The sequence below is a fragment of the Syngnathus typhle genome, linkage group LG1 (genome assembly GCF_033458585.1).
Source record: "Syngnathus typhle isolate RoL2023-S1 ecotype Sweden linkage group LG1, RoL_Styp_1.0, whole genome shotgun sequence".
Classification (NCBI taxonomy): Eukaryota; Metazoa; Chordata; class Actinopteri; order Syngnathiformes; family Syngnathidae; genus Syngnathus; species Syngnathus typhle.
The window spans coordinates 17,689,330-17,704,927 of record NC_083738.1 but is presented as its reverse complement, the minus strand read 5'-3'; the positions used below and the strand labels follow the sequence as shown (position 1 = coordinate 17,704,927).

The following is a 15,598-nucleotide window of genomic DNA, read 5'->3' as shown; positions in this document are numbered from 1 at the left end:
TACAGAATAAACAAGGCTATATTTTAGGGTGAATTCTTGGTGAAGGCCTGCTTGTTCTTCACAAATGTTCCATAAAGTCTGACATCACCTGTTGCTGGAGGCCGTATATGCAACCAATGAAGAAAAGAACACATTTTATTCAATTGGTCTCACCGAATCATCTGTGTTCACTGTCAGAGAACAATGCGGGATATTCTAACTGCAATCATCTCCGGAACGCTGCACTGTGGAACAGCACAGCCTTGTGTTGTATGGAGATAAACACTCAAAGGTCATCCTGTCACGTGAGGCTCATTTCAAGTTGAGATGACCTCATTCTTATTACTATGTATAAAAAAAGCACCCTAATGGAAGTCCCGCCAGGCCATCAATTCAATACCACATTATTTATTTCAGAAAAACAATGTCTGCTATTTAAATATGTATATAAGGTAGAGGAAGAGACATGATGATGGTCGGCAACTTGAATGGATTAATTCAGGGGTGTCCAGACTTACCTCCAAGGGCTGCATACAGAAAGGATGTAAGACTTACTTCCACATTCTTCAACTTTTTTTAAACACAAATAAAAGAATACACGAAGCAGTTATATTTTTTATTACCGTATATGTATGCTATAGTTATTTATGTACATAAACTGCCACATTACAGTCATAAAGCAAAGAGAATTTTTCAGGATTTTAGGGTGGCGTTCACCCCTGTATTACTTCAGAATAGATCTGCCCCTGTGCCGAACAGCAACCGAATCCCAGCTGCACATTCAGAAAACAAAATGCAATCTGTAGTAGATTGGCAGTCTTGAAAAAGATTCTTTACTTGAGGATCATAATGTGAACGATTCTCAACCCAATCTTGACTAAAGAGCACAAAATGAATCAAACAATTTTTGCTTCTGAAGCTACGCACATTATATATTTTCTTTATGTTGAAAAATATTCTTCGGATTTTACACAGCTTTATTTTGAAGTAGCAAATGGTTACTTTTCCAGGTAGAATTCAATACCATTCGGAATAGTAAATATAGATACATATTCTATAATGAATGCAAGAGGAGCCTTCACAGATTGTACATTGATTGTTGTTGGTTTTTCTTCCATGTTTTGTTTGGCAGCCTTTCTGCCTCTCATTTTCTGTCTTGTTCCCATCGCCCTGCCCTACTGGGGTCTGGGAAAAGCATGACTTCATCTTTGTAAACATAACGCTGCAAGCGACCACAGCTGAGGGACCGGCATTTCCGGTCTGTCCTCAACTAATAATAACCATGTTTAATTGCGATACCACTGGTGCTCTTCACAACACGGCCAAGATTAGATATGAATTGGATAAAAAATTGAATAGTTTATCGTATTCAGAGGAGGGCAAAAATTCCCAGCACGCCATTGAATACGGATCCAGAATGTTTTTTTTTATTTGATTGGCATCCTAATTTTCTAGGAAGCCAAAATATTTACATGTTTATGTAATGCTGTTGGGAAACCTCTATTTGGCACGCCCAAACATGGCAAATAAAAATTCTTGAATCTTGAATTTGAGAATGAATAAATTGTGATATTGAAAGAGGAGTAAAGAAGAAGTAAAGACACAAACAGAAGACATGCTATGAAGTTTGCAAACGTGGACTGTGGTTATTATTCCAAACCTTTTGACAAATCTGATATAAAAACTTGAGACCAATGCAAATACTTTCAAATGTTTACCATTATTATTGTGAGCTGAAAGGGATTGGTTCATTCTAAACGTGGCCACACTCCCAGCCTAGGGGGAAATTTTGGAACCTCCATCTAAAGCAGTGTTCATACATACTGATGATGATAAATTATAATGAAAACGCTTCTTGCTGTTTTTATTGCCATGAATGATACCTTTCAAAAAAGATTAGATAAATTGATAGATCGATAGACGTTTGGAAATTTGGCCTGATTGTCAGTACTTCTCCCAACTTATTCAACTAATGAGAGAACAGTATATATACTATATATATATATATATATATATATATAGTCTTTTTCAAGACTGCCAATCTACTACAGATTGCATTTTGTTCTCTGAATGTGCAGCTGGGATTCGGTTGCTGTTCGGCACAGGGGCAGATCTATATATATATATATATATATATATATATATATATATATATATATATATATATATATATATATATATATATATATATATATATATATATATATATGTGAGAGCCACTGTTCGGGATGAAACAGCCAAGATCCATGAGTACATCAAGGAAAAGGCCCGAACGGATGTCGTGCTCAGTGAATGTCTCAGACAATGGCAAACAGAGGAGGAGTGGCTAGAGACACCATCATGGTGGTATATATATATATATATATATATATATATATATATATATATATATATATATGACATCATTTCAGTATTATCTGTCAATGCCTATTATCATGTGATACTGCAGGAGCTTTGCATTGCTGCAATGCACCCCTATTTCCACAAGATGGCGCTCACAGCCCAAAGAATAGTGAACGTGTGTTATCCAATCATCAGGTTACCATCACAGATAACCACCAAATTGACTCACCATTCACAACATTAGTCACCTACTTACTTGTTTTAGAGGAAATGTACACTGTACTTAACAAGTACCTTTTCCAGTCAATGGTCAAAAGTGGGAAGGTGCAAGCAGTCACATTTCTCTCACGTGATGACTAAACTATCTAGAATTCTATACACTGACAAACACAAAACCGGGAAAGAACACATAATGAACTTGCAATTACAAGAAAGAAAGGGCCGATATGAGGATTCAGAAGCTGTTTAACATAACGCGTCATATCATAGCAGATATCACACAAGATTTCAGATCAGGCTGAAATACTTAGTAAGGCTACATATTTTCGCAATACTGTTGTGTCATCATTGTCTGAATTGTGTATATCAACACTTAGTGAGAATAGAGCCAAAGTCAGGCCAGCCATCCTTGGTGAAAAAAAAATGGATTGACCCAATTAGACCCTACTTTGGATTATTTTGTTTCAAAACAAGAGGAGAAATTGACCCATATATTAGGTCGGTCCTCTTTTCTTTTCTTTTTTTAAACAAAATTGGATTATTTTTTTCCCCTGCGGTTTAAAGAGTGTACAGAAATACAGAACTTGTCTGCTTAGAAGAAATGTGGATTTTCTCCTAGTGTTCCATTCCAATATCAAATCCCGCCTGAAATTTGAAGGTATGTAAACATGAGCATGTGGTCTCTGTTGATTGTAAGGAAATTACTGTTACATGAGTGTACAGAAATACAGAATTTAAGAATATGAACAGAAGCAGAAGAAAAGATCATCTGTATGATCCCAAGCACATGAGGTATAGAGCGATTGTTATTAAGTCTTTTTTTTAGTGCAAAAGACTTTCTTTTCAGTTCTGTGGGTCGTTTTGTCAAAGAGTCCTTTTATCGGACTGACATAATTCACAGTTTGGATTTAAGACGCCTTGGTGCTTTCACTCAAATGTGTGAAGAGGAATTTATGCTTTTTAAAGTACGGTGCTACTCTGGAATGACTGAAAAGGTCACAGAACAAGAAAGTGTTTCTATCTTGTCAAAACTGTCACCAAGTTCCCTTTTCTATCCAATTCCACTTCACTGTAGTTAGCGATAAAGGCGTCATTGAATTCCTATGTTGATTGAATGTAAACATTTCCAATGTGCAGTCAAAACACAACTTCAAAATCTTTTCGAGTCATTTACATCTGCTCTCCTACGTATGTTTTGGGGTGTGACATCACAGCGCCCGGCGGGCAGGCAGCGGAGCACGCCAGAAAATGCCAGACATTCCTCGAATGCTCCACACAGGATCCGACTGCTGCTTGTGAACACAACCCCTCGGCCTGCGGCCAGTGGAAAAATACAAGCTTGTCCTCAGGGTCGCAGGGGCAAACAAGGCTCTTAGTGGGGTCTACGAGCGGTTGGCTGCCTGTGCTGGGTTCTGACTGATGTCACTGTTTTGCCGTTTTGGTGCCCATTGTCAGACACAGCAGATCTGCCAAACTTCAAACACTTATATACAATGGTAGAGATGATGAATAGGACAACACTATGTGTCTATGTATATATGTAATGTCCCTTCTTACATTACATGCTTTGTTGTAAAAAAAAAAAAAAAAAAGTCAATAACGACGCGTAATGTTGTGACGTTCTGCTTGGCTGCATGTTGGGCTATCAACTTACAGATCTAGTTTTATCTCTGTCCTTGTCACGCAACAGCAGCTTCTTTGCTTTCGTTTGCTTGAGAATATTGTGAAAAGAAAGCTTTTATCATCGGTGGCGAAAGACGTCAGAAAGCGTCACACACACGCAGCACACTGCTGCAGGTCTTTTAAGGTTGAAGGGTCAAAAGGCTTCTCGTCTCCCTGGGGAGAAATTTGTCTTGGATCATGGGACAACTAGCAGTTATTGCTTGTATTCATCTACTATGCAGCTGCTTATGAGCAATCTTACGGCCAAATCACGTTAACACTACATACAGATGTAGCAGTAATGAAAAAATGGCAAAGGCACTGAATCTTGTTGTTTTTCTCATTATAAAGTAGCATCTTGTATCTTGGGCCAGATTTTGATCGGTCATTCTTGGGCGATTACGGAAACATAATAATTGTGATTCATTTGGTTCAAATTTGTTGGTTTCAAAACGTATTATTCATTCTACTAAAACAAATCTCAGCTTTCATTATGACTTGCACAAACAACCAGAAAATAAATTGGTAACAATCAGAACAAAAATATATTCAAATATTAGCAATTAAAGAATACATTCATTTAAAAAAATCCTCCCGTGTATGTCTTGGCCAATTAGGGGAACTGTGATGCATGCATGACAACATGCCTAAATAATATAAGAAAAATAGTAGAAGAAAAAAGTGACAGACTTTATGAAGATATTTGTAGCTCTGTTGTAGCCAGTGAATGTTGCGACATTACCTGTCTGTGTAATTCTCTTTGTTGTACGTTTAGTTTTATAGTTTTCTAAAATGGATGGATAGATGGACATGCAAAAAAAAACACCAATGACATGAGCATTTCAGCCGACGTTAAAACACAACATACAACAGACATACGAGACGCTGTCATTCTGTGCGTGCGTGTGTGCGTGTATGCGTGCGTGCGTGCGTGCGTGTGTGTATGGGCGGGTTACAACAATCGAGAGGCCTTCCTGTCCCAGTTGTAATCTTCTTACAGATTTACAGCAGATGGGTATTTTGCCATGACATCAATGTGTGGACTAAATCTTCTTGGTCAAGATATCCCATGTGGGATATCTCACCTCAGTGAGAGATTTAAAATCCATGCAGTGAGGTCAGCAAATTGGAACTAATCATGACTCATGGCAATTCTTAAGTGGGCAAAGTAGCCTTATCTTTCTTGTCAGTGCCGCAAGCTAAATAGTTTCAATGATGTGTCGAATTTTCATCTCTATGGCCAATGTGACGTGAGGTAAGGGAGACAGAACATTGGCCATCATTTATTTATCACCAAGTAAATTGATTCAAAAATGGATATTCTGACAAATTTAACAGGATCACTGAGGTTTATTAATTGATTGAATCAGAATAATGGCAAATATGTTCTTTTGACATTGAATGGGTAGCATGCAATAGAGCTAATGTTACCAAGCAGGTTAGACTTTATGTTTTGCTAAATTAGTAAAAGACAATCCAACCAAATATTTCATACATATTATATTCCGCCCACAGGTTCTGGATTAAGGAAATCGAAAACCAGACCTTTTGGGAATTATTATTAGCATAATTACTATTATTATTAATTATGTTTTTTATTATTATTATTTTATCTAGCATATCAGTTCAGATCAGCAGTAGTTAATTAATTTCTACCAATCAAAAGTATTGTTTTTGCAATAACAAACTCATCTGACAGCCCCCTTGTTTTGTTTTTTTCTTTAATATCACCAACCAAAATTACATTGTAGTGACAGCAATTAAAAAAAAAACCCGAATCGCTAAATTGTCAACCCAGTGTGCCAACAATCTGTAAAGGTAAATTGTTGAAGAGTATTGTGTTTGGTTGTCCATGTATCATACATTAAGATTTTTACCACACTCTTATTTCATTGTGCTTTATGGCTTGGTGAATACAGCAGTGACACATTTCCTGGGATCTAAACACATTAACAAAGTTTAAAGTCAATGAATCATGGAAGAGCAACAAATTAACTCAGTCTGTTTATGTTTCCATGTCCCCTTTATTCTGTTACTCTTTAAATTGTAACTGGGAGCCTCGAAAGACCAGTTATTCAAGGAAGAAGTCATAAACCCTCTGAAATTGTGTTTTCATTTATACAATAGACAATATTTGAATGTGTTTTTTAATTTAATTTGTTCTGGATAAGACCTCTTCATATTCTCATGAGAACATGATGATCCCAACCATTCCATCTCATGTGAAAAACCTCCAGGCCATGTGTCACATTCACATGACATCACCGAGCAACAACAGAGTGACTCATTTCCTTTAGTAAATATTATTGCATTGCAAATTATGTCATTTGTTTGACCATGACAATTTGGTTGATCTGTGTGGATTTAGAAACAAACCTTCTGCCTGCCAAAAATCCATTTGATGACATGAAAAGCAAGCGGTTGCATTAGCTCACTTCCTGTCATGACACATTTTAAACTACTTTTACATGGTGTTAATTAAAACTGCTTTCAAGTTCACTTTGCAACACCGAAAGTGGCAAATGTCAATGTGGCGTCTAACTGAAAACGCAGCACAAAGGAGGAAACGCGAAAGAAACAACTTCTTGATGTGAGTCTGTCAGGATTTGCACCCGAGTGTTTTACCTCATGTCGACAACATGTTGACACTTTCTCAGCCCACGTAGACGACAATGCTTTAATCTCTCAACCTGACTATTGACAGACTTGGAAGAAAAAAAAAAAACTCCCCTAACGACTTTCTCACGCATACATGCAAACAAATGCACAGGAAGTTCAAGGGACACAAAAGGCGGGTGTGCTGGTGGTCTTTGGGCAGCCGGGCGGGGGCTGCGCATATGTCGCCCATGTCTTCGGCAACTGGTGAGGTCATGGATGAGCATTTCCCACAGAGGCGTCAACACTACTGATGCTCTGTCTCAAAAGCTCTTTCCTTGGCAGGGTTTTAGGGCCACTTTATCCAAGATTGTTTACTTGAATGCACTTCAACCTCAGACTAGGAAAAGTGAATTGGACCACATAAACACAAAATTCCTCATGGAAATTCATGGAGCCCCAATCCACATAGATGAAGAAATCAGGAAAGTGGAGTTTCATTTTGAAGAGCTGGTGTCGAAAAGAGACTGTTGAAGACTGGTTATTTCTAAAGTCTGTAAATTATTCATGAAACAAGAGTACAGATGGCTGATTTTCTTCATTTTAGTCCCAAATGTGGACATATAAGGGCCCTATTTGTCAGCCTGCCTCGGGGCAGCTGTGGCTACTTACCAGCACCAGTGTGAGAATATGTGAGCGCATGAATATGTATCCACTGTAAAGCGTCTCATCCAGCTCACAAAGAAGGCAAAAGATCAAGGCTATATGTCATTGGAATGTTTTTTTCAGCTGGCATGATTTGAGGCAGCCTGTTTTGAATAATCTCTATGATGCCTTACAACTGAACTGCACTTAAGAAATGGAGTGTACCGAATTGGGGGAAAAAATAGCCAGTGTAATGTTATGTTTGAATGTTTAATGTCTTCTGCATACCACCAGTGGAAGCCTGCATACGACGGGTACTTTGGGAATATCTGCGCTAACACTTCATAACTCAGCCTATCTATACGGTTTGGTGTCTGTATGTTTTGATTCATGAAGCGATTCGACCGGTCTCCAGCGCTAATGAGTGCAGATGGCCGTTTTGTTCTTCAAGGCCTCGAGGCCCAATCACTTTTTTTTTTCTCACAGTCCATTAAAAGTCACAGCCAATGTTTTGGCTAATTTGCAAACCAAACATATTGCTTTCCCTTTCAGAGGCACCTTCATAAATACCCCGCACCCCCACCCGGGAACTAACCTCCCCCTCTACTGCCATTGGCATGTGAGAGCGGCGCACGACTGAGCGCTGAATGCTCTTTAGTAGTCACACTTTTCCCAAACGCCTTGCAGCTGCTCCTATTGAGGCTCCATAGGGAGGGCTCCTTCGCCAATTCTTAGGGCCTCCTGTCGTTGGGTCGGCTCCACGCAGATTCAAACAGAGGGGAGTGTGACCCCAACAATGGAGCACACCATGACATCATGCGTCTTCTGTGGGTAGAAAAAACTAAATGATAGGATTCCATTACATGAACAAAGAGAGGCAGTTGTATGTGTGTGTGTGTGTGTGTGTGTGTGTGTGTGTATATGTATATATACATATATATACAATCACAATTTTCTCCAATTAATCGTGACTAATTTTGTATTTCTATTTTCTACAAAGCTTGTAACAGCTATTTATTTACTTGAGGAAAATTTTGCAGTTCCTGTTGTTGGATTTTGGTCCAATATTTGGGAAGCGCCCTATCCGCGCCTCACGGCAAAAGCCAGAGCCAATCACCTGTTATCCAATTTACTCACCGCGTGCTCGTTTTATTTCTTCAGTTTTTAGGAAAAGGCTAAGACACCGAGACAAAATTTAGACTTGCACAGGTTGGTTGAGTTCAATCACAATTCTTGTTAAGAAAGCTCTGTTTTCAGGAAAGTACAATACAGCGTTGGGCCTTTCGTACGACCATGCTCAAGAGCAGAAAGTCTATAGTCAGAAAAGGCAACGTTCAAGGTTCTTTGGTCAACTTCATTCAGTTGCACATGCCGGTGTGGGCCGAGTTTGATGGGTGATGAGTCTTTGGGGTGGGGCAAGTTCGCAGGAGAGTTTGATTCCATGGGAGTGGGTGCTGGTTTGGTGAGAGCTGGTTCCGTGGGTTTGGGTGCTGATTATGGGTGATTCGATGTGTGTGGGGGCTGTTGTTTTCCTTCACGTCTTTCAGCCTTGACGATTTTCTTTGGCCGGGTTCTTGGCTGTCTTCCTCTGGCATCTGCTGGTTTTATCTCCAAGTGACCTTCCTGTAAACATTCTCCTCCATTCTTGGACATACACTGTCGCACCTCGTCCATTCATCATCCATTCCACTTTTGTCATTTTGTACGGACTTATGTGAAGTTTTGTATGTGACATCATCAATTCGTTAATGTTCCCTGACTTCGCAAAGTTCTTACTCACCACTTACCATGCATTTGTTTGTTTGTCACATTCTTAGTTTATTATCATTTGGCAAAATACAACGTCTCATCAAGCATTAATCAAAACATAAGATATAATCAAGCACAGCACATTCTTAGACACCTTGGGCCGTGAATTTGAATAATCAGGTATGCATTAAACAGTTCCTTAAGGGTCGTTATGCTCTTCAGGCAATATTTCAACAAACATTTGTTATTCCAAAGTGCACAGAAATACTTATCAGATCATGAAGTTATAAAAACCTATGTCATCACCATATATAAAAATGTCTAGTTATGTCTTCTCTATTGGTTTGGTGTGCAGGTATAATTATATGCTTAAAATGATTCTTTTATTGGTTTAATATGTGAATATACTTGTCTGCTTATGTACTTTATTCAATGAGGTTTGAGCATATCTGTTTCTGTAGCTTGGCAGGACTTTTTGTATTTCGACCCAATTCCTTCACTGTAAAACCAACAAACAGTATGTTTTGATTCAAAGACTGTTCCAGTAGCTTTGTTTGATTCCTGAATACTATTTTTGTTTCTCCTGTAAATCTTTAACAATTGAACTAAATGATTAAAACTGACTCAGCTTCTCGGCCATCTTGGTATGACATTCGAGGGCACCTTTGAATTGCTCGGTTTTTGTGTGTATTGTTTTAGTCTCTTATTATGTTGTATCTGGCGTGCCTTGAATTATTTGTCCATAAGGCTGATTGTGGAGGATTAAGTAGCAACAGCACAAAGGGTCATTTTTAAATGTACAAAGTCATATTTCATTTATTCAGTGGTATAAAAAAACATTTATACATATGCAAAAATAGATACACTAGAGAAATATATTACTTTAGTTCAATAAATATGTCACATAGCAATCATTGCAGACTTCTTGTCCACCACAGGGTTTGCAGTACACAGTACAGAAACATGAGGTATTTAATGGTTACTTTCCCCATCACTTCAGGATCGTCACATCTAGCAAAAGGAACATTTGCATTCAAATTGGCCTCTTCTGACAAAGGGAATACATTCACTTGTTCTTCAAAGAAGCAGTAACTTGTCAGCATAGGTTAATAATTGGATCCCTTAACTAGGAAGCAAAATAGAGACATCTGGGAGGTCAACATTCCCGAGACTATGTTAGCTCTCTGATTCGTCAATACATTACTTTGATTATCAAAAGCATTTGCCTTCATGTAGCAGAATCCTTTCACATACATCCAACAATACTACTTGTTGGTAGCTGCCACGTCTCCCCTTAAATTGATGCCGGGATACAAGGTTAAAGCGTCAAATGCACATTTAGTGCAGTGATACCAGCACCACTGTTTAAGAGTCAACACTTGTTATGTTCTTGTTGTTGCTTTCATCCCATTATCAGTCAACAGCTAGGAGAGGTAGTGATGGGACTGTGGAGGAAGGAGAGCTGACTGGCAGACGAATGCACCGGGATGGACACCGGGAAATTGAAAACAGTGCCGCCGTTGCCGATGGCCGGACTTCCGGCCTCCGACGAGCAGGTGGAAGAGGCGAGCACCTGCGACTCAAACTGGAGGAGCTGCCCCATGAAGCTGAAGTTGGGCGAGATGATGCTGCGGCGCTGCTTCACAAACTCAAAGGCCTCGTCAAGTTTGACGCGGTTGGTGCGCATGAGGTAGGCGAGGCAGATGGTGGCTGAACGGGAGATGCCCGCTTGACAGTGGACGAACACGCGACCGCCGTTGTTGCGAACTGAATCTGCACAGAGAAAAGCGGCGGCAAAAAATTAGCACATTGTGATATGGCTGTTTATGCATGAAAAACACACTCACAGTTGCTATTTGAATTCAAAAACCCATTAAGATACGGGAGCACGGTTAATGGGGCTACGGGGGTGTTTGCAAGTGGGGGTCATCCCTAAAAGGGGGTGGGCCATGTACACAAAGAAAGGGAACAAACCCCCCACTGGGCATATTGATCTGAGAGGAAGGCCGCCAGAGAGCGAGGAGAAGTCGCCTTTTGTTTAGACACAACAAAAGGACGGCGCGGAGCCAAACCGAACCCACTGTTGCCACGGCCTGGCAACTCATTTCAAAAGCAGTGTGTTTGGGTGGGGGCTTTTGTACGATTGAGGGGTGATGTAACCAAGGCTTGCTGAGCCAGCTGGTCAGTTTTTGGAGGGAACTTTTTCAAATTTAAAACCATGACTGAAGTAGCCAAAGGAGCTGCTTTTTGTCCACTCCTATTTCCAATAACAGAGCATGAAAACAGTGTCCCAAAAAAAATACTCACCGATAAAGTCAATGGCCTCGTTGAACCAGGAACTGATATCCGCTTTGTGGTTGTCCTCCACAGGGATGCTCTTGTACAAAAAGGAGTCTTCAAAGTGGTTGGGGCAGTTGGCGGACACATTTATCAGGGCGGTGATCCCCAGCATATCCAGCATGTCTTTTCGGGACGCATGGTAAGCGCTACCGAGATACAGGAAGGGCAAGATCTCCACGGGACCTCCCTAAGAAGAAGACACGTAAACAATCAGTCAGTGGGGTAGAAGGTAAACTCTTTGCTGCAATCGTGTTGACGGAAAAGACACCAACCTGGTCATAAAGTGGTGTGTTGCATGGACTGCAGCTCGGGTCTGCGCTTCCTGGGTGGCTGGAGCTCAGAGGTAGACTGAGCCCTTGGGAGGGAGAAGGCTTGGTGCACATATCTGGATACTCTTTGAAAAATGCGTCAAATCCACCTGAGGACCAAAATAAAATAAAAATAAGAACGCGTTGTAATCGCATAACCAAAAAAGGGGAACAACTGCGTTGTAACACAGAAGCGGGTGTCTATTTCTGAATTGTTTACAGCAGCACCAGCTGGGACGGTGACAGCTGAAAACCACATTTGTTGCCACGCACGCACACACACACATACACACACACAAACAAACACAACAAATGTAAGTGAGACAAGACTTTTATTACCTTTAAGTATGAAGACACTTGCGCCACAGGGGTCCCGGCAGAGGGCCGCCACAGCCAGCATCAAAGTCCCGTCTTTCTTGGCTTGGCTTAAGTCACAACTGTGATCATCCAGAAGCACCACCGACTGGTACTCGCCAGACAGTAGCCGGCTCCTAGTGTCCTCGTTGGGGACAATGTGCTCGAGTCCTAGGCCTCCCCTGGCTCGTCTTCGCACGATGGTGCTGAAGCGGACGTTGGTGGAAGCCGCGATGTGGGAACCGTTGAAGGATAGAAAAGAGCGGCAGTCCAGCACCAGGCAGCCCGGAGCGTCGGCCTCCAACAGACCACGGAGGGACGCACAGTCGATGGTGGGCACCTCCATTATGACCATAGTAGGGCGACGGGAAAGAAAAGTTAAATCCAAATACATATAGCTTGAAGCTTGAGAACCGCTGCTGGTTGTAGTCTCCTTTTTTGTTCCGATATTTAAAAAAAATACAACAATCTTGAGACGACAAAAAAGTAACTTTAAGTGCTGTTTGAGTCTTCTTGAGTGTATCCGAGTTCTTCTTTCCTGTACTGACTGTCACCGCAGTCGTGTCGAAGTGACTGGAAAAACGGTTGAAGCACTTTCTTTATATACGTCCACAGTTTGTGAATGCGAGGCCACTGACGTCAGGAGCCCGCCCTTACTGGCGTACAGCCAGACTGCATGACGTCAAAGGCACGCGCCCGCTGTGTGGTAAACTACACGGGCGCGCGCACGTTTTAAGAACATTTTGGTCCGAGGCACGTCCCTTCTCAGCGCGGGCACGTACAAAACGAATGGGGGATTCGAGATTTTGTTTTATTTGTTTAGTTTTTTCCAAATGCTGTATTCTGATAAAGAAAAAAAAAAGATTTTACTCCTTTACTAAAGTGAAAAAGTAGACTGAAATATACCGAAGTACAAAAAGGTGGTTGGTTGGTTTGTTTGTTTGTTTGTTTGTTTGTTTTACAGTGAATTATATAAAAAATTAAAAAGCAGTTTTGAATTAATGCATCACAGAGTGGTGACATCACATCATACAGTCATTTTTAGTGACTCTTCAAAAACAAACACTGGTGAATGAATAGATGTGTTGTGTAATGTTAGCTTAACCCAGGTATTGCTTTTACACATTTATCTGTATAAATATTTGTGTTGAAATGTTTTGCATTTAAGACAGTCTCTACAGTTTACACCATGTTGATTTAAGGTAAATATTATTTTGCTCATTGAAATCATTAGTTTTGTATGAAGCATAAAACTATAAACAAAATGCTAATACTGCCACATGTATTCCTCGACTTTCAGTTAAAGCTTGTTATACATGTATTGATTTTTATTTGACATTACATAGTCAACAATTTTTTCAACAATCTCGGGCTTTTTATGAACATTTTTTGTGTGACTGGATGAAATAATTACTATATGTCTTGCAAATACAGTAGATAGACATTTTCAAACTGAAAATTGTGCTAGTGGGCCTCTTGAACTATTGCTTTTCTTTTCTTTTGTTAATCACTCATGCCATCCCGTCAATGGTTGTACAGTGGATACAGTGTTACCATCCATACTCCAGTAAATGTGGAATTTGACGAATTTTCCATGATGTTATCGTATAACTACATTTCTGTTTTGCCTCTTGACCTGAGGGTTGACAAATAAGAAAATAATATGTAAATATCTGGCACGGGGGCCATAAACATTTATTCTCTGTTTTTAATTAGTCAGAGGTACATAATGTTCAATGCCCCGAGAGTAAAGGCAAACCATAAAAGTTAATCACTGTATAGAAATCTTAAGTCCAGTAAATTTCCACATGCTGAGTACCAAAACACGGGTCTTCCAGGAAGACAGATGGAGATCTTTTCGACCGATCACTTGTGACTTAATTGAAACAAGAGAATGTAATATTTTTGTCCAGATTTTTCCCCCCACATTAATGACAGTCACTCAGAGATGCCCGTTTGATTTGCTGCTTTGCTGACTCATAATGTGACTTGCTGTCTAACTCATCATAAGGAAACAGGAGTGTCATTGTTGACAACAGGCGGAGAGTGTATTTGACTTGAAGCTACGCAGGGTAAACACCAGAGTGTTTCTTTGTTATTGTTGTACATTGACTCCCCCCCAGTATGCCTTTTGAGTTTCACATCAACCTGCTTCACCAGTAGAAAATCCATAAATCTGGTGCTTTTGAACCAATTCAATCTTTTGAAAAGATAAGGGCTATGACATTATTGTCACTACAGAGAAACCAGAGCAGGGCTATCAACTTTCCAAATCCACATCCATCCCAGTTTTAAGTAGGTAAAAGAAAGGATAATGGGATGTGTGTGAGAAAGAGGGTGAGGGGTGAATGGGAAACCAAAAGGGCAGAAACGTAACTATTCACAACAGAGTGCAAAAACTCTCCAGCCGGTTTTACCTCACGCTCCTGTGAGATGAGTCAACAGTGAACCAAATGCAAGAGTGGGAATGTATCCGGGGGAGGAGGGGCTGGAGACAGTCTGTATCAAAACATTTTGTCCTAAAAGAATGAATGTCTTCCGCCAAGTCATAATGAGTTGAGTGAGCAAAAAAATGAACCCTGTTACTGACCAGCAAAAGAAGTGTGAAGTGTTAAGTACATAAGAAACAGTCCAGTACTTTGACACACAGTACAACACAAATCACAAAAGTTCAAATTGGGTTAATCTTTGCAAAATATTCCCCTACAGTAACAATAAACTCATGACTTTAGACAACCTGGAAATAGAGCCAATCTTCCAATGCCAATAATTACAATCTACCCTGTTTTCTTCCAGAAAGGGAAGTGAAACAGACGACACTTGCTGTCATCTTTACTCGTTTACTGTCATTGTCACCATATACCAGCCTCTGAGCAATCATGGGAAAACACATCGCTTATGTCCAAAAACCGACACATATTCTGACAAGAATATGTTTATTTCCCAAACAGCTAATAAAAGGGGAAAAAGAGTGAGAGATCACAGAATTAACCAATAAAATAATGATACATCAATGACATTACACACAAATTTACATTTCTGTGCCTGTTTAAGGAAATGTATTTATTTATTTATTCAAGGAGCAATTCATTCATTTTTTTTGATATAGCCTAAAGTTTTAACAAGAATACATGGCTAATTCTTGAGTATAAATAGCAAATGGTGGATATGCAGATTTATTACACCCTCTGCAAGACACATGATTCTTCTCGTTCTTGAGGAGAATCGCAAATCAAACATTTGTACTAGTGTCTCAGTCAAAATATATTTTTTACAGTTATTAAACACATGAATTTATGTAATCACAAATAAAAAACAATACCAAAAAAATTAAATAAAACATTTAATTTAATATGCTATTGTCAATCAGGCCTACGTGATTTGAGATATTCTTATTCTTATTA

General features: G+C 39.8%; 1 protein-coding gene across 1 annotated transcript; it reads right to left on the bottom strand.

Moving 5' to 3' along the window:
• Positions 1-9,977: 9,977 nt before the first annotated feature.
• Positions 9,978-12,787, bottom strand: dusp1 (dual specificity phosphatase 1). Its single transcript, XM_061286168.1, has 4 exons — positions 12,180-12,787; positions 11,805-11,950; positions 11,500-11,719; positions 9,978-10,965 (listed from the first exon to the last, which is right to left on the bottom strand). The coding sequence occupies exons 1-4, from the start codon at positions 12,586-12,588 to the stop codon at positions 10,610-10,612; spliced, it is 1,131 nt and encodes a 376-aa protein (XP_061142152.1). The 5' UTR covers positions 12,589-12,787; the 3' UTR covers positions 9,978-10,609.
• Positions 12,788-15,598: the final 2,811 nt, after the last annotated feature.